At 32.2% G+C, this 20766-nt stretch overlaps 2 protein-coding genes across 2 annotated transcripts in view; both read left to right on the top strand.

The window, feature by feature from the left end:
• The first annotated feature begins 232 nt into the window (after positions 1-232).
• Positions 233-5628, top strand: LOC108753974 (probable C-mannosyltransferase DPY19L1). The gene is made up of 10 exons (XM_018495967.1): positions 233-332; positions 435-506; positions 610-722; positions 1883-2020; positions 2107-2181; positions 2253-2612; positions 3219-4038; positions 4121-4283; positions 5187-5315; positions 5383-5628. Exons 1-10 carry the CDS (start codon positions 233-235, stop codon positions 5600-5602), a joined length of 2190 nt encoding a protein of 729 aa, XP_018351469.1. The 3' UTR covers positions 5603-5628.
• Positions 5629-7554: 1926 nt separating this feature from the next.
• LOC108754032 overlaps positions 7555-20766 on the top strand; it is a 22104-nt gene continuing 8892 nt past the window's right edge. The window contains exons 1-3 of the mRNA XM_018496047.1: positions 7555-8307; positions 16057-16281; positions 17228-17805. Coding sequence (XP_018351549.1) covers positions 16059-16281; positions 17228-17805 — 801 coding nt within the window. The 5' untranslated portion in view covers positions 7555-8307; positions 16057-16058. The remainder of the gene's footprint in view (positions 8308-16056; positions 16282-17227; positions 17806-20766) is intronic.

The raw sequence follows: 20766 nt of genomic DNA, 5'->3' as shown, positions 1-20766 counted from the left end.
AAAATATGGAATGATAATTAATCTTACGAAGTCTCAAAGTAGATTTTATTTATAAAATCAAGCATTTATAAATAAATAATTTGATATAAATTGAGATGATATTAAATAATTTGTGTAGGAAATTTTTTTTACAAATTCCTATGTTACAATAAAAAAAACAGAGTAGTTACTTTAAAGGATTTAAAATTTAGCGCCATTCTTTGTGAGCACGATAGCGGTCATGTGACCCATAATGTCGAAGATGGCAACGAAAAGTGACAGGAAACGTAAAGTGGCCGAGAAACCGGCACACGAGAACACAGCTTTTTATCAGTGGACCATAAATCTTTTGGGTAATAATATTCGCTTTCCCTCATGAAAGAATCGAGTATCCGACGTATCTATCGATCGAGAGACTGTTTCAAAGTTTAAAATAATTTTTGTTCTAACGGCAGGTCTTGGTATTGGTTGTTTCCATCGGTGGCATGTATCCACAGCTTTTTATCAGTGGACCATAAATCTTTTGGGTAATAATATTCGCTTTCCCTCATGAAAGAATCGAGTATCCGACGTATCTATCGATCGAGAGACTGTTTCAAAGTTCAAAATAATTTTTGTTCTAACGTTCAGGTCTTGGTATTGGTTGTTTCCATCGGTGGCATGTATCCACGCTGTTCGAAAATGACCGACACTTCTCTCATCTTTCGGAGATCGAACGAGAAATGTCCTTCAGAACTGAGATGGTAAGAAAATTGGTGATAATATTTTATCATCATACATGACATTAGATAAATCAATTGTATAGAAATATATCGATCAAACGGAGCGTCTTTGTCTATCTTCAAATAGCATGTTTTGTCGAATGCAATGCCGTATCAAAAGTATGTTAGGCAATGTAGGCAATGTATGCTATGTAGGCAACGAAAATTTCCACAAATACATAACATAGTAACACATTGTTGTGCGGATTTATTATTCCTTGAGAAATGTTTGTCAATTTTATATCTTTATTCCTTTGATTAAAAAAATTATCACATTGGAGCTATTATTCTAGAAGCACTTCAAATAATTAATTCGAAAATCAAGTACTGTGCTTCTATAGTGCTGAATAATAATCTATATGCTTTGCTTGGAGAAAAAAAATAGTGCCAGGTCAGAATTTTAGTTGTGTAGAGTAAACGGTTCGTTAATTTCGCATACCTGAAATGGCCAAAAATTCCTTCGTCAAAACTACAATATAGAAGGATGACGGTGGAGCGTTTAGGAAAAGATTCATGCCCACACTTTTTGAATACTACTACTAACAAATGGTGTTTAATACTATTTCATATTGACTTCAACAGAATAATAGTGAGATAAACAACGAAAAAGTAAAACTATTTTCTTCGCAACATGCTTATTCGATATTCATGGATATTTATATTTAAAAGTATTTTATTTTAAAAAAAATTTTTGCATATTGTTTATACATTTTATAACATTATTAAAAGGTTTTAACAAATAAATAGAAATTGGCAGTATTTAACTTCGATTTACCTTCTTTTATAATATTTTATTTAAAACACAAAACGAATAGAATTTTTATTATACTTATACATGACAAATAAATTTAGCAGAGTTTATATTCTAAGTATAAATCTTTATATCTATAAGTAAAATATTACAACATAATTATTTTTAATAACTGCTAAATTTATCGTGCACTTGCTGTTTGTCTTACATTAGCAATATCTTACGCCAAATATAGCTATATACTAGATTATTTGTATTTAATTGTAAAATATTAGTAAATATAATATAAATTTAAAGATAATATATTAATAAAATATACTTCATGCAAATAATTGTAACAAGCTGCATTAAACGTTATAATTTCTAATATCTACAAATGTTTTCTTTTTAGGGTATGTATTACTCCTATTACAAGACCATCGCTGAGTCCAAAACTTTTTTCGACGGGATGGACAAGCTCACTCGCGACAATTTATCAGAGTACAATAATGTCATTGATGTCACTAGAAAATATAGTCTTTTACCTGAGGTAATTATTCTCGATAAAGCTTCTTCTCAATTTTTCATTTTTGAATATAATAATCGATTTTACATTATATTATATCCGTTGTGCAGATTATAGCAGGTTTCCTCTATCATATTGCAAAGAATCTTGGTCTCATATCTTACAATAAAGCACAATGCTGGCAGGTAAGACTTGTAAAATTTCTTTGTGAAACATACTAATTTTATAAAATACTTACCAAGTTGATAATTTTCAGATAGAAAGAGGAGATGATCTGCCACCTATAACTAGCTGTGAAGGCCTGGGTATACCTGTATACTTCTATTTAGAAATAGTCTGGTTTACTACAGTAGTCACAGCAGCAGTACTTTTTTACTATGCAACGTACTTGAGTAATTCCATTTACGGTGGATTTATAACAATTTTATTATTCTTTTTTAACCATAACGAATGCACTCGCGTTCAATGGACGCCGCCGTTACGAGAAACTTTCGCGTATCCTATGTTACTTTTTCAAATGTATAGTGTTACTATGGCTATTCGAAAATATACAAAACACGATGCGGATAAGGTGCCAACCTCGTTAAGGAACAGAACCAGACAAGGATTATTCATGGTGAGATATAAAACAAAAAAATTATTTATTAGGTATACAGGGTTTTAGATTTAACTTTTTACGTATCTCAAAAATGATGAAAAGTTAGACAAAAAAATTAAAAGAGTCTCTATAATGGGATTACTTCAAGATGAATTTAGTGTGATCATACTCAAGCCTATACAATTTTAAAGAAAGATAGTCGAATTTTTCAGTGATCTGATTTTATCACATTAAGAATCTGATTAGAGATTTATCTTTTTTAATTTTTCATCTAACTTTGATATTTTCTGAAATATCAGCGTTGATTTAAAGATTAATCGAATAGAAATCCATATCTTTCCAAAATTTTCAAAAATTTGTTTTAATCATAATATTAAAGAGTTCATTTTTTTAACAAAAAATAAACTCTTAATATCATAAGTCACTGAATTTGTCCTTTTAGGAATTATCATATTATACTATTTTTGTTGATTTTCATTTGAGAAATTCAATTATATTTTTAGTTAATTTTATAGGAGATTCCATCACATTTAAAACAGATTAAATAATAAGGACACGTCAAATCAAACACCCTGTACACCGAAATTATTTTTGTAATGTAATAATTGTATTTTACTTTTTCAGGATATATTTGGCTCGACAATTAGCAGCTTGTGCACATGGCAATTTTCTCATTTCGTTTTCACTACGCAAATTGTAGCCATTCTTATATTAAAATGGTTGAAGATCGTTCCGTATGAGTTCTATAAAAATTTTTGTATGGCGCATGCTTTAGCAATCGTAGCGTCGACTAAAATAACAAACGGGGCTCTTATAATTTGTTCATTCTACACGTGTATTCTAATCAGTAGTAATGCGGCCAATTTTATAATGAAATTGTCCCGATTTCAGAACATCAAACGAGAAATTATTTTTGAAATTGCTATAACAATAACCCTTACAAAGTCGATAAAATCCTACATTCTATATTCCCAAGATGACGCCCACGTATTTAATATATTGAAGTCCAAATTGACGAATTATAGAGATTTCCACACTATGCTTTACACGTGTTCCGCAGAATTCGATTTTCTGCAATACAAGACTTACGATGCGATTATTAAGACTTTATTACTGCCGACAGCGATACTCGTTGGAATGCTTATATTGTATTACTGGTATAGAAATTTTAAGACGAGCAATTATCCATTTTGCATTGAGGCTGATGTGGCATATAATGGCCTACAGACTGGCGCCTTTATAATCATGGCTGTTTTTATTATGAGATTAAAGCTGTTTATGACACCACATCTTTGCATAATAGCTGGTGCCGTGTGTAGCAAACGATATCTTGAAAAAATCGGCTTGAAAGGTGAACTCATGCGACTTGCTATTGTTGTGCTTTTACTGGGTGGCATGTCGTACCACGGCGTTGATAGATTTCAAGAGGAACGCGGATTTATAGGTAATTGTATTTAAATTAATTAGTATTTAAATTAATTTACTACTTTCTATAGCATTTCAATTACACGTATTTTTACACACAGGTGAATACAGTAATATCGAACAAGAAGAATTATTTGAATGGATAAAATATAATACACCGGATCACGCTGTATTTGCGGGGAAAATGTCGTTGATGGCGAATTTGATGCTCTCCACTAGAAGATCAATCGTTAACAATCCTTACTACGAGAGCAAAGAAATGAGGTATGATCTCTCTAGGAATTAATTCTAATCGGTATTCGCGGATTTAGTGACCCCGGATATTTCTTCAACATTACGTTGTAAAAAATATTTTTATGTCAAATGTTTTTCATAATCTTACATAATTTTAAGTTACAGTCTCTTATTCCTCAGATCTTTAAAATAAAAAAATGGTTTTAATATGTTAATTTGAAATAAAGATACATTAATTTAACAACGAATTCATTGCATTACATTAGATACTTAAAGCTACTGTACATAAAATTAATAAAATGTAAAAGCATATAAATATTTTACAAGATTAAATACTCAATAATAATAGTCACGTTATTTATTTAACAAATATGTATTATTTCATTGTCTAAACTGATTATATTACGCCACTGCATTTAGATATTTTATATAAAACAGTCTCTCTAAAGTATACTAATTTAGTAAGTATACGAGGTGTCCTATAACGATTAATTAATATAAATTAGCAAAAAAAAACTTTTAGTTCAAAATTTTATTCTCGTTCACTCCCTGAAATATTAATTAATCGTTATGAAACACCCTGTATAGTGCGAGTGATTGAATTTACCATAAAGTACATTGGACCTGCAAATTAATACTAAAAATGCCAACATTTTTTAACTCACTAAAAGAACTAAATAAATAAATTACTGCAAAAATAGAGAAAGTTAAAAAAATTAAATATTTTATCAATATAAAGGAATTATTGAAAAATTAAGAAATTTTAGAATCCTATTTTTAACACAAAAAAATATGATATATATAAAAAGAAACCGGTCAATAATCATCGCTCGGTACTTTTAGTGTTAAGAAAATTTCGAAACGAATACCGATTGATGTTACTATATAATAGAATTATATAGATTTATACATAAATATTTTATGATATTGTAGAGACAGAACTATGAAAGTTTATGAGATTTTTAGTCGAAAAGATGCTGCCTCTGTATTCACTTCTTTAAGAAGCATGAAAGTTAGTTACGTCGTATTAGAGGAACCATTGTGCCTTGGATTTGCAAACGTGTAAGTATGAAAGAAACATAAGTATGTAACATCGACAATTGCGTAACATCAAATTTTATTTCTTTAGGCCGCGAGGATGTCAAATGATCGATTTATGGGACGTAATTGATAATGGAACGGCGAAAATGGCGAACAAACCGCCTCTGTGTCCTCTTTTATTCAAAGGAAACGCACATCCATTTAGAAGAGCGTTTATTAATAATAATTTCGTCGTATTGCAATTGGATTACTCGCATTACGTAGAATTTAAACCAAAGACTTCTATGCCATTGCATTATCAGTTTTAGAGTTTTACGTTTAAAAAAAATAAGTTAAAATCTCCAGAAGATTGGAATACCTTGTGAGATTATAAAGCCTATTTTTCTTAACAAAAGTATTATCTTTATGGAAAAATATGTACATATATTTTTATAATATAAAAAGATTCACGCAAGTAAGTTAAATATTAGGTAACATTGTCAATTTGTAAAAGTTTATTAAGTATATATTTTACGTGCAATTTGTGAAGAGGTATTAAAATTATAAAAGACACACAATATTGTAAAGTTGGATTTATCTTCTATTTAGTAACAAAATTCAATTTTGTTTTTGCTCAGAGATCTTTTAAAATATTACATATTATTTCCTTCTTCAAAAATGATAAAATATCGTGTTTATCGAGTTATTACCATGAATTAAGTAAACATTATTTTGTCATTACCAAAAGTGAATTCAATTAACTTTACGAAAAAATCATCAAAATGATTACAACTAAAAAAAAAAGTAAGTTTTTTTAGAAATTTTGAAACAAAAATAACATTTGATTATGTTAAAAATCTATTTTTTGCCAATATTATTTGATTCAATCACTAATATTATGTCAAGTTGAAAAATAGTTTTTTCTCCTTTTCTGAAAAACTTAATTTTCTTACTGTATCACTTTTGAAGTAAAGGAACGATATAATGCAATGTGCAGAATATATTTGTAACATATTTATTAAATTTTATAATAACAAACGCAGTTGATGAAGTTGACTAGTAAGAACGAATGAAAATTAACCCTTATCGTACAAGGTCGGGTCATTAGTGACCGAGCAATTTCTGTTGTAAGTTTCTTTGAGTCTTTCGGTGATTATAAATTATACAATAATAATAAAGACATATGAGAGCAAAACGCGATAATTGGAGCGTATTCAATATATGTATATTATTCCTTACTAAATATAAAATTTGTTTTCTTCAATTACCGCGTTTTATTCTCATATTATTACTGTTTAATTTTGAGTCACACAGAAATATAATTTATTATAAATTATACTACATTTTATTATTTTCTCAAATAAAGTCTCCATATTTATTCTAGAAAGTTGAACGTATGTTGGTGAATTTTTAGAGATTTTCTGAATAGGTGAACAAAAACGGATGGATTCTAGTAACCCATGTTTGGACAGATGAGGCACCAACTTGTACCTTGTATTGTAAGAGTTAAGATAATGCTTTATTTCACAATGTGATGTACATACTTGTGATACCTAATTTCTCTATACTTAGCATTGTCTCGCATTTATCGATGTACTCGATTTTTAACGACGCGAATATTCTTAAATATATAAGTGTTATGTTTAATCAATTTATGTGTTATTTGTGTTTATTCATCCGTTATATAACAAAGAGAGAGTGAGACATTTGTGCCAACATCGAATACTATTTATATTTGTATAATTATCATAAATCACATCTCTTACGTTTGAACGTTTCTTATCGATTAACGAGCATTTCATAATACATATACTGAACAATAATTCTTTATAATATCGACGTTAATATCGATTGCGCCTATTAAGATCGCACATTACTCAATCGTAATATGATCATAAATGTTATCGTAAATGTAATGATGAGATTATAAATAAAAGAAACAATATGCAAAAAAAAAAAAAATTGTACAAGAAGACAGGCATCTTTTTCTCTGTTTATAAAAATGGAAAAGAAAATTTTTATTATATTTTAAAATTTTGATAAACTCTGAAAAATACGCAGCTAAAAAGATTTACATTTTGAATATCTTTCGCAAGTGAATGATCTGAAAAAAAATGTGCGCACGGAATGCCCGGAAGAAAAATCGAAGCGCACGAGCGGCGAAGATAGCTCCGTTATAACGCACATAGCATAGCACCTTCACTCCGTATAGTCGTAACAGATAGTATAGTCGAGAGGCAGTCTTTGGTATACTACGTTGTGCTGCTGACCCAAATGAATCCTGGCCGCCAGTCAGTCCCGCTCCAGGCTTCTTCGCGGCAATATTGGTCCGCTCGGACGCATTCTCGATCGTGTTCAAATATTAAATGCCGTTCCATTAATTGTCAATTTTTGTTTAATACACACAGATCTAAATACACGAGTGTCAAAATTCTTTTTTGCAAATATCGTGATACTTCTCATCTCTCCTTTCATCATCATATCTAGCTATAAAGTGATTACTTCTCAAAAAAAAAAAAAAAAAACCAACAGCAGTGTTAATTATTAATAATTTAACTTTGTTTAATCGATAAGTTAGATTTGAACATTTTAGTTTTTTTTTCTTTCAAGTTTAATCGTTCGTGCACTGAATACTGATGCACCATTTCGTTCCCAGTGCGGTTCAGCCGATTGATCGGTTGGTCCAGAAATCGACGAAAACAAATTTCTCGTGACTGGTGTACCGTGCGTGTTAAAACGGTGCCCCTTCATCCGCGAGTGAAGGTACTCCGGGTTTACGACTACAGCTGCCACTCGTCGAAGTTAAAGGCACGGAAACACGCGAGTTGATCTGAAAATATACATCGTGGATAGTGGATCAAGAAGAAGGAGTGGCATTTTCGTGCACGATGCAAGAGAGCTGATGCCAAAGCGAAGAAATCGCTGGATATCACCGGGAGGATCCAGACATCTGTCTGGAGCACGCGCATTTTGCAGGCTCATCCTAGCGATGCGACATTCCACGCTGGTTCCGCGTAATCATTGACAATTGGCAGTAAGCAAATTGAAAACAAATAGTAGACAGCGAATAGTAATAGAGAAAGTATGAAAGTCTGAACCCAAAACTGCCTTATAATTCATGCATTCCAGCTATACAAATACAAATCACGCAGAATTATTGTCACATTTACGTATTATTTTTATATATTGACGTCTCGCTGTATGAATAATTTGTATTTGTATTTTTACTAAATTAGAGATTGTTTAGCAATCGAAAACCTGCGAAGCTCGGCAGTCCTTTAGTTTTAATTTGAATACAAATTATGTGAAATATTATGTTGAATACAGATTATATTATTACATTATTTGACATTCTACTATTTATAGTTTTTGTCAAATTACACTTCCAGGACCACTTCCACACCACACGATAAGAAAAGAGATTGTCCGAATGTAATTTAATTTGTTCGGTTTTATTTCTAATTTTGAACTATTTGACTTGGGCCTGGCGGAACGCGTCAAGGACGTGTCTTCCTCGCGTCCTTGCGTCGGCTTATGGACGGTGCATTAATTCGCTCAATGAGCGTAACAATGTAAATGCAGTCCTCAATCAGATAGACCGCCCAAGATCGCTGAAGTACTGCAATTTCACGGTAATATATCCGCTCCACCTTCGCGAAATATTATATCCGCGATTGTTACACGGTACGGATTTTGAATATGTAGCGCGTGCATTTCTATACATGCCGCAGATGCGCAATTTTGTAAACACGTAATCCGGAATTTGCATCGGCATTTCCAACCTGCGTAACGTGGACTTGTTTCCTTGCACAACGCACGTACGCAGCTTCGCATAATTTGCGTCTCACGAGTTAAACAGGAGTTCGTTAAACATCGAATCTCTAATCAGCCGCGTCATTAGCGGCGTCAATAGCGAACGCGTAATCGCCCCGCAAAACGGAACGAAGAATAACTGTATGCGGGAGAATAATAATAGAGTACGTTTGCATTCTTCGTGCTGTTCCTTGTATTGTAAATCGACTCGTAACTCTATATCGAGCATCGGCAACGGAACCCTTCACAATCCGCATAAAACCCGTTCCTCTTTGGCCTCGAAACCGTACGGATGACTTGACCGGGTTGGGTTTAGGAATTTGGCACGTGCCGAGTGTAGTAGAAACATTTCTTCCACGCGAACGGTTGACAAAGAAGTAAGAAGAAAATAGAGAAATATAAATTAAAAAAGCAGTATCGGGAAACTCTATCTAGAAATAAAATATTTTTTAATTCATTAAAGAAAAAAAAATAGAGGAAATTATTGAAATCTATGACAATCGATATTTATTTTTGCACTATTTTTAAATTTATAAGTTTATGTAGAAACTTAATTTATATATTTATTTATAAGTATACTTATAAATAATACAAAAATAAAATCGATTGCCATAGACTTTAATACTTCCTTCTATTTTTTCTTTAATAAATTTAAAAATAGCTTTATCTTTAAACAAGGTGATTTGTGATGCTGTTTTTTTTTTTTTACATATTTACTGCAAACAATTTTATTTTTTAATCGCAAAAAATCTATTTTGCGCGCAGTCATGTGTTTGAAATAAATTTTTGATCTTATTCTAGTGAATGTACACGTCTAATCATGGTGAGACAGATCGACGGTGTTGGTTACTTTCTCAAAGCACGATCGTATTCGTAACCTACTTTGAACGCAGCGATGCAGTAACCGGGCGCAAACAGCAGACGTTCGTGCCAAGATTGGAATTAGAAAGATTTGAATCATCTCAGCTAACAAGATTTTGCATTTTCTTTTCATTACTTTTGTCCTATAAATGGATTAAGAAAATTGACAAAATTCATTTTGTAAAATTTTCTAATTTTCCATTTTAAGAATTAATCTGAGAACATGTCATCTGAAATAAATAGAAAAACATTTTTAATAGAGACACTTAATCTTTACTAAAATGTTAAAGTTTTTAAAACAGCCAGTTAAAGAGTTTAAACAGTAGTTTTATACTCTGCGAAGTACTTATATAAAAATATTATTACTCTTGAAAAAATTCTCAGTGGGAAACTTTTGAATTGCTCAAGCTCTTATCTAGAAAGTCAAAACGAATGCAAAGATACTTACGAAAACTCGTTTCCTTGCGTTAAGTGAAGTTTCTAATCTCTGGTGAAATAAAATATTTTCCAGAAGGATTTATCTCTTCTGATACGCTTGTTTTTCTTGCTTACTCGAAGGGTGGTCTCGACATTTCGTTAGACAACCGTGAAACATAATCCCAAGGTAGAGGTCGTCAGGCATCCGCCAGCATTCTTTTCGAATCAATTCTTGAGAATGAGTGAGTGAGTGAGTGAGTGAGTGAGAGACAGAGAGAGATAGAGAGAGATCAAGTGAGAAGCAAACTATAATAGAGAAAGGAAGAGACACGAGAGTAGTAGGTGGTCTATCGTAAAAGTTTCACATGACCGAGTTAGAGCTCGAGTCTACTCGGCGACAATGACTATGATAAGAGGGATCATTTTTACGTGGGCGCCGCGTTGTACATACGTCGCACGTCCCAGTACGTTTTAATTGAACGAAGGCCATAATCATAAACGTAATTTCGTCGTTCGTCCGTTTCGCGTAATACACACATACGCTCACACATGAGCACGACGATCGTCGCCATTTGTGCGCACTCGTGCTATTGCAAGCATTGAAATCACGGCGTTCACCGGCATTCAACCGCTCTTCCGCATCAAACGTGCTCGAATACCTCAAGAGGCATTGCTCTAATCTTTGAAAATTTGCTGACTATTTAAAGATAGATTTTTCTTTGAAAATTTTCAAATAAAATTAACAAACTTTGCCAAAAGAACTTTGTACCGTTGAATATTAAAAAAATGTATATGTTAAGGTTTTTAGAAATTAAATTTTAGCGTAATAAAATTATAACGTAACAGCAATAAAGTAGAAGCTGATTGAAAGACTGATAGAAATGAACGCGTTAAGTTAAAGTTGCTTAATCAATTATTATGTATATAGAAAGTATAATGTTTAAGCTATATTATTCAGTAACAGGTATTAAAATTACTATAGCAATAATAAAGATACAATGGTGTTCAGAAAACTCTTTGCGTTTATTTATATACAATGTTTTAATTAAATTTCTTGAGGCAACTATCGACAATAGCTATTTTATATAAATGGAAAGTTATCTTGCGCTTGTCTATACACTTCGATTATTTAACCAATCGGTTTCTAAACCTTTCGTCGGTTTCATTCCCTATTTATCGTCATCGACATGACGCTCGGATAAATACATAGACAAAAAATGATTAAGCTAGTCGTAACCACGATTTATATATTGTATATAGCTAGTTTATTAGTAATACACTGTCCCACATCCGCACAATGCATCCAACAGTAAATGCTACTGCGCTATCTTTCCTCTCTCTTTCGAAAAAGAAAGAAAAGAAAGAAAAATATTTAAAAATTCTTTTTAAAGAATTTTTAAATATTTTAATTTTAATGCTAATGTGTTACAACAATATAAGTTGTAATGTATCTCATTCAATATTCTAGCAAAAAATTTAATTTTGCATATCGTAATAATTTATATAAAGTAATACTAAATCCGCTCTTAAATCAAATTGAATATCGAATTCTAGTCTTTACATGGGAAAAACAATTTTTACTGAAATATTTAAAAATCTAGATAGATACAGATCTAAAAATAATTTTATTGGACCGTCAAAATAATTATTTGAGAAAGTCAAAGTAATTAGGTACCTAATGATGAGCAATGCTACAAAATGTTTTAACATGCTAGTAATCAATTTGAACGTCCTTATACATAATTATTTTTACAGTCTAATAAAATTATTTTCATATCTGTATCTAGTTAATCTTTACATGTCTTTCAAAAATGTCTCGTCCATGTACGTTATAGAAGTTAAATGTACGAAAAAACACGGGTCTCAGTTGCATTGTGTAACAGTGAATTCTGGAACCGTGCAGGAGCTTCTCCGGATCATTCTTCTCTGCGGCGATGTTATCAAAGAAACTGGTCCGAGGCCCGGCTTCACCGAAACAAGGTCTGACGCCCGTGCCGATCAGCAGAATAGCATCATCCCCTTTGACGATTCAGGTTCACCTCCACAAGTTATTTTTCTGACCTTGATCGCGCTTCTGCACCTCTCGACATTCCAATCTAATCGAGGAGATACGCTTCTCGCTGACAAGTCAGACCCTGTAAATCTATATTCATATATGCGTGGAATGCATTCCGACCGACGCACCTTGATGCATAATATTCACCTTTAACCCCTACTACTATGTAGAAATGTACAAAATTATTAAATAAACTTGATGCTCATTTCATGCCTAATAAATTATATTTTTCATGGAAAGTATGAATTTTAAAAAATTTTTTATGAGTTACAAAACTTGCAAATTATACTGAGATTGCTAAGATAAAACTTTAATTATAGCATATATAAAATATATTACATATAGATTAATTATATATAGATCTAATTATAATAATATAATTATAATAATATAATTGTATATAAATGATGTGATATATAAAATTCGATTAAATTTATATATAATTTAATTATTATGATTATTATTATCAAATTATATAGTTATAATTATTGTTATTAAATCTATATGTAAATAAGAATAATATCTTATAAAATTTGTATTAGAATTTTATATGAAATATGAAATTCTGTAAAAGAAATTGCATTATACATACATATAAAATAAGTGAACTTTCAAAAAAATCCGTTATTGTTATTTTATAGTCACATAATTGTATTACGTATAAATAATCCTTTTTCTTCACAACTGCAGTTTCATTCAATTAATTAGGTATAATTTTATTTCTCATATAAATAATGTAAATTCAAACTTCTCTAAGAGTCTATTTTGAAACTGTTTGAAATTAAATTGCCATTTGCTTTAAAATGACGATTTCATTTCAAACGGTATAAAATAGACTCTTAGAGAAAATAGTTAAAGGACAAAGTACAATACAAAGAAGACACTTTAAAAGCAGTACGGATTGCGGAAGTAGAATTGACTTCCTACTAATGCACCAAACATGTCTCACTCACAGAAGAATTTCAGCCTGGCTGAATAACGGTTACAGCAAGCAAATCGCGTAAACCATCTTCGACTCATGTTTCTAATTTTACCGTATGTTTAAAGAACGAATAATCAGGTCGACTTTTATAGTAGCTCGTACTGGTATAAAAACTCAGTGCCGACAGTTCTTTGCGTAATTCGTCGTGTCTTCTTTCGCAAAGTGTTGTAGGCGAAACTTTAATGCAAATTTTCCTCTCAGAAATACTCAGAATAGTCAGTATCTTTCATGCAAAAGTATAGTAACAAACAAGGACGAGTCAATTATACAAGCTGAGTATAATAACGATGCGAGATTGTCGGTCCAGTTTCCTCATTGGCGACATTGTTATCACTCGCGGGAAAATTAACCTGGTTTCTTCTGCTTGCGCAACCGGTTTAACATACCGATAGCCATGATTCTATTTCAATACACTGTTTTGACACAAAATTAATAAAATATAATATTTTAGAATATTATATTTATTTACGATTAGTAAAAAAAAACAGAAATAATTTCTGCTAAATAAAATTTTCGAATACTTTAAATATTTTTTAATATTTAAAAATTTTTTTAAATAAATTGTTTAAAATTGAAAATATGTTTTTATAAAATATTAAAATTATTAAATGTTTAATAACAGTAATTAAGTAACAATTTGTTATTATTTATTTAAATTTACATTTTTTGCTTTTCTAGAATGTTAATTCTGTAATAGATAAATCTATGCTTTAAATAAATATTTTTCTTTTTCTTTCTCTTTTTCTCTTGATTTATACGTATATCAAACTTAATTTTTGTAAATTATGAAAACATTAATATTAAGCTTATACGAGATTGATTACGAAACAGTATGAATGATTATTGCTGTCTGCCGTGTCTGAAAATTACTTACTTGAAATTCAAATACTGAAATACATTTTTCCATTAACATTTTAGATTATTTTTATAAGGTGGTTAAGACTACTGTCGATTATCCAATTTATCAGAGAAAAATACACGCTCCTGCTTATCGAGCAAAAAAATTTATGTGTCAGCCAAGCGGAAACTGTTTATTCATGTTTGCACGTGAAAGTGCGCGTACACATTGTAAAAAGGAAAAAGAAGAATACGCGACTCACAAGCATTCGGAAATATGTACATTAGAGGATCAAAGATACATATCATATTTCCTTAAGCAGAAAATTCGATGCGTTTTTGATAAGCATATTCGCGTGAAAGTTATACAATTACCCACTCACCATATTTGCCAACGTTTTATGGGAAACTAATGGCATTTCCTCGTATGGATATAAAATTGTAGTGAAAAAAAAAAAAGAAATGAGAAGGACCTTTTTATGGTCATAATAATATAACACGTTGGATAATTTTTATTACTATTTTTATTATGATATTTCTAACACCATTTACAATGTAATAAATTTTTGTCATGATAATCATAAAACGCAATTATATGCGGTGTGAAGAGAACTTCGATGTAACATTCGAGTTAGATTTAGAAGGTGCCGCGAAAAATGAATGCGCCGTTACGCGATCGGATGTGTCTTCCTCTTCCTACGTCCGCATCTCACGAATGATTCCGGTAACGGGAAAGGGCCCGACGTCGACGACACACGATGGGACATTCCTCGCGATTCAGACGAAGAGGAAATTCGCTACTGAGCACAGGCACAAGAGTCGACTTGAACGATAAATTAGACCGCGACGCTGGCACTGCGCGGAATAGAAAGTTACCTCGGCGGTGCAGTGTGAGAAGCGTCGAGCAAAGAGAGATGGTAAACGTGCTCTGACTTTGTACAAAAAAAGAAGAAATAAGGAAAAGAGTAGAGAAACAGATTTTATTATACCTGGCCATAAAAAAAATAATCAAGCGAACATTTACATGTTTTCCTAAAAATGTTTACGTGTATAATAATTGAATAATAACAGTCTTTTAATTAATTAAAGATCACAATTGTGATAACAACTTTTGAGATAAAACTCAGATAATTATGTGTATTTTTTTTTTTCTGAAAATAATATATTATAGTAATATATCTCTCTTTATATGAGCTCGTGAAAATATCAGCTCCACATAAAATAGATTTCAGTAGTTAGGAGAAAAAGAGAGAGTCACTGAGGAATGAGGATAGGGAAAGGAGATACGTTGTGTGAAAATGTCGCATCCCCTCCGCGCCATCCACCGTGACATTTGTACAATACTGTTGCCTTCATCATCGCGTTAATAATTTAACTGTAACCAACACTGCCGTTGATTAACAATAATTCGCCGCTCTTCCACGTGCGGGAATATAATTCGACACGGCGCGTTAATTGCCACGACTCAGGCTTTCATCGAGATTAGGATATTACTACTCTCACCGGGAATAGTCCCGCCTCATTCCGCGGTGGAGGACGAATGCGAGAGAAATTCCAGACGAATCGTTCTGCCTCCATTGGTCGCACATATAACAATACTTGCTGTGGAAATGCTTATACTTGAATAGCATAATAGATATTATTGTTCAAAAAGGAGTGTCGAGAAATTTAATGCAATGATAATTAAATTTAACACAATGACAGATTTATTTGTGTGTCACCACCACAAAATCGTGTAGGATACAATTATTCATGAGTTGCGGTATAATTAATCATTAAGTGAATAAACGTTGACAGCCTTTATTCTTCCTTCGCAGAGATGCGAAGCGAGGTGGGCGAATGGCTGGCTACGTGCGTAGGCTCGCCAATATGCATCCTGCTGCTGTCATGGTCCCTATTGATCTACCAGAATCAATCCTCATCCACGAAAAGAAAAATCGACGTGCTGACAGTCGCGATTCTTTCTCAAAGTCTCACACATCAATTAGGGTTACTGCTGTACGCGATTCTCACGTTGATCCGTCCAGCGAATCATTTTGGAGGTAACTATACAATTGTCTTACAAACTTACTGTTTTTCAAACAAAAACATTTCAAATACATGCCCAGCCCTGACTGTAATTGTATTGCTTTACTAGTCTTTTGCTTCAACAGCTCGGACAAAATGCAACAATGTATCGCTTTCTTACTTTACAAATAATACATTAAAAAACGTATAATTTTTGAATTATTATCATAAATTATAATTAAAATAAACGTTACCTTATCAATCATTAAAAGTGAACTTAACTTCATTAAAAATCGCCAGAATTTTACACTTTTATTCAAACTCAATTTTTATTAAATATAAGAGTTTTAAGTTAAAAACTATTTAGTAATGTAATAGAGATCTTGAGAAGTAACCTGAATTTTTTTAATAGTCAAGAACATCAAAAAATTTGAGCTGGTCAAAAAAGATTCAAGTAGACGAAAGAGGTAAAAATATGATTGCAGAGAGAACTTTTAATTTTTGTAGTTGTGCCGCTTTTGAAGTAAGGGAGCAATACATCTTAAACATATCAAATAAAATAGTAACATTTTATCATAATTACATTGTAAAAAATAAAATGTTAATTTTAATTTATAGTCGTATAGTGGATTTTTTCTGAGACATGTAAAAATGTTAAAATTGACACAAAAATATTAATTTTAACATTTTTGCATGTCTCACTATACGTGTTTAAGTTAAAATTAACATTTTATTTTTTACAGTGTATTATATACAATATCGAATTTGATATTTTTGTTTAGTTATAATCTCTGTATAATAACGCCGAGGTCATTATCCTTTTCGGAATTCATGGAAGCGCCAAGCAATTCCCAACGATTATATCATGTAAATTAATTCAACGGAACAAATTGGCCTGGGGGTCCAAAAAATATTCATTTCAATCGAGCCACGCGACTCTTTAAATTGCGAGACTCTTTAAACAATGATTCTTTGTCGCAGAGTTATGCTCAACATTGGTATGGGTCCTGAACTCGTCGAGTATTCTCCAGGAACTGACCTTGACGTCGATCGCAGTGTTCGCGGCGATCAGCAGTCGCGATGATGTTATCAATCTCACGAAGAATCATCTCAAATACCATTTGGTGAGCCTGAGCGTCATCAGCGCCTGCATTGGTGTCACCGGCGTCCTCAACTTCGAGCCGGAGGTCTGCGTCTTCCTGGCCCACGAGATCTCCCATAAATATGGAGTCTTCGTCAACTCCCTCAGGGGTCTTTTGGCCCTTACGTCTTTTTTCGGCGTGTTGGTTGCGATCTTTAAAAATCTTTGTCGTCCACCGACTTCTGAACTGCTCAAGTCGGTTTCCGATCTGTCCGAGGCGAGCTCGAAGAACTCTTCAGGAGCATTCGAGTGTCACCCACAGCATTGGGATCCCTCAAGCGGATCGTGCACCAGTGGTTCGACGAACAGCAGGGCGTGTTTAAGAAAGAAGAAAGTACAGGTGGACGAGACCAGCGGCAGATCTACCGTTTACAGCATACTCTTTGTCTGCTACGTCTTTGAACATTTACCCATCCTGGTAATTATATCTTTAATTCTTACTTGTTACATTTATTTTCTTTATTGTTTTATTTAATTTTAATTAAATATTATTTTAATTTTTGTTATCATATCTTTATTTTTTAATGAGGTTTATAATGGATCTAACAGACATAATTGTAGCATATCGTAACGTATAGGACTGATTATCGCTCTATTTAATTGACGATAAATTAAACATGATTAATATACGTATAATTTAGCACGCTTCTTTTAATAAACACTCTTGTTAGTAACTGAATACTTTCAAAAAAATAAGAACAAAAAATTAGAAAGTTAATTATTATTTACAAAATGTCACGAAATTTTTTTCATATTTTTTCTTTAACACATTATTTGTTTAATAATACACAATACTAATAGTTTACAATTTAAAGTTTATTAGTTCTAAGAGATTTTTCTTAAAGAAAATTTTACTATAAATTTGTCAATGATTAGAAAGAAACACCCTATATATAAACGGCAAAGCAGTCACTTATTTTTTTTCTACAAGTTGAAAGTTAATACGACGAAACAGGAAATTCGTTTGCGGAAAATCGTTTTGATCGTTAGCATAATCTTGTTACGTTAAAAGTATTTTACTGCAAAATTCATTTCTAATTTATGTAAAAGTGTAAGAACCTAATGCTATCGAGATTGACAGGTTTTTCCATATCGTTAGTTTAATTAATTATTACTTTCGAATTGAAACTCTAACGAACCGGTAACGCTAATTGTTGACTCGTAGTTAAGATATATCAAAGATACCTGGAAAGGATATATGATTTATTAAGTCACGATCATGGCTAGTCCATACGTTCTTTTTTTCTCGACAATGAAACCATTTTTTGCACGAGCATCTCGATTGTATAAAAGCGGCATTTCGCAATATCCTCGAAATTGCGCGTGCTAAGTCGACCGTTACATGTTACATAGTTAAAAGTGGCCGACCTAATTTATGGCACGCCCTCGATTATGCTTCTAAATAGCGAAAAATATAGGATATTCTGCAAGATTTTTAAACTGCAGTCTGTCATTTACATGACATACAATAAATTTCGAGCAACGTAGAATTATTTATTAGTCACACCGTGTGCTTAGTGTTCAAGGAAACTTTAAATCCTTTCTCCTTTTGTAGATACAATTCAGATTCCTTTCTGATAAGAAAAAAATAATAATTCAAAAAATAAATGTAATTACAAAAATTCTGTTATATCTTCTGAAATATCACATTGCTGCATTAATTAAAAAAGACATATCTCGAAATTAGCTTTTTTTTTTAATAAACAGATATTTTTACAATTCTAAATTAGAAGTATTAAGATAGTGAATATGCAATTTCTATAATTTCACTTTCTCTTCATGTTATACTTTCAACTGTATAATGTATTCTTTAAAACTATGTCATGTATTTTCAAAATTTAAGCAATCCTACACTGAGAAAAAAATTTATTCAATGAATTTAACACCTTTAGTTGTTTACAGATTTGATTAATTCAACAAATTTTATTTAATCGAATTTAACCATAGTCTGCTTAACAAACTGTTCAATATTTTGAGCAGACTAGATTAAATTCAATTAAATAATATTTATTGAATTAATTAAATCTGCAAACAACTAAATATGTTTAATTAGTTTAACAAATTTTTCTTCTCAGTGTAATATATGTAGTATAAATTCCATCCCTTACCAGAATTGTCGATTTCTCTTTTATTATCTCAAAAATGCTAATTTTTTTGCTTGTGTCTCACATTTCTATTAATGTACTAGAATAGATGTAATAATCTATTATAATAAGTATAGACTGCGCATTTTTATGTAGTTATAAGTAATCGTCGGTTTAGAAAGAGAGAGGTAAAGCTTGAAGTCTCTCTCTCTCTCTCTCTCTCTCTCTCTCTCTCTCTCTCTCTCTCTCTCAAATATTGAATAGAAGAGAGATGCTGATAGAGTTGAAAAGAAATGCTGATTCATTTCTTTCTAACGATTCACAGGTGCTAAGATCAGGGAATGCGCAGTATATATGTTACATCTATTACGTCTATGCAACGTAACGATATATCTTCAAAATTACTAATTTTTTTGTTTGCTGTGAGACGTATTGTTATAATTAGTCACGTCCTTGAAAATTTCATCGTATCTCACAACAGATCCGATACGGTGGTTGGTTGAATTGTCTGATCGCCGTCACACCAATTACATCTGTACAATTACATCACAGCCGAGAGGATTTTCATGCGAGCGAGTCCAAGCCGGACACGAACTTCACTTGCGTGTGCCATCCGGAAGCGGGACTTTTTGATCGTAAATGCCGCTCCTCGAGAAAGTAGTCGGGAGAAACAAAGGGGATCTAGATGAAAAAAGGGTTGGGCTCGGCACAAAGCGAAATTCGAAAGCGCGATCTTAATTCGGACAGCGACCTTAATCGGTGAACCAAATTAAGAATTCACGCGGTGGCGTCGACGTTCCGCAAAAGTCGTCCCGTGGAGAAACTCCCATGACCTTCCTCATTAATATTAATGATCGCGGCTATTACATGCGTGACGCATACTATTTACAACATATAGGAACAACCCGCGGCCAATTAGGCCAACGTCAGGTGGGCGTACACGTAGAGAATCGCAGAACGAATCGTTTTAAAAAATGGTTCTTATATATTACTTCCAACACCACAATATACGCAAAATGCGAAGTGAAACTCTCGATGAATTATTCTCTTGTCATTACCATCTCGTATTAACGAGCGATATTTTATGAATCACCGTTTTTATAAACCGATGCCGGTGTATCCAGGCAGTTACGAAATGTGACGATTCGCTGTTCGATATACGTAACCTGTACCCGAGATTCGCGTGTATTAGTTCGTTGAAAAATAATGGTCGGTTCACCGTTCGTCGAAATAAACACCGTTCTCTGCTTACATACGTGCAAACAGCGTGACGGCCGTTACACTCGTGTTTTTGT

The sequence above is a fragment of the Trachymyrmex septentrionalis genome, unplaced genomic scaffold, assembly GCF_001594115.1.
Source record: "Trachymyrmex septentrionalis isolate Tsep2-gDNA-1 unplaced genomic scaffold, Tsep1.0 scaffold74, whole genome shotgun sequence".
Classification (NCBI taxonomy): domain Eukaryota; kingdom Metazoa; phylum Arthropoda; class Insecta; order Hymenoptera; family Formicidae; genus Trachymyrmex; species Trachymyrmex septentrionalis.
The sequence above is the reverse complement of the archived record's forward strand: the minus strand, read 5'-3'. Positions and strand labels throughout refer to the sequence as shown.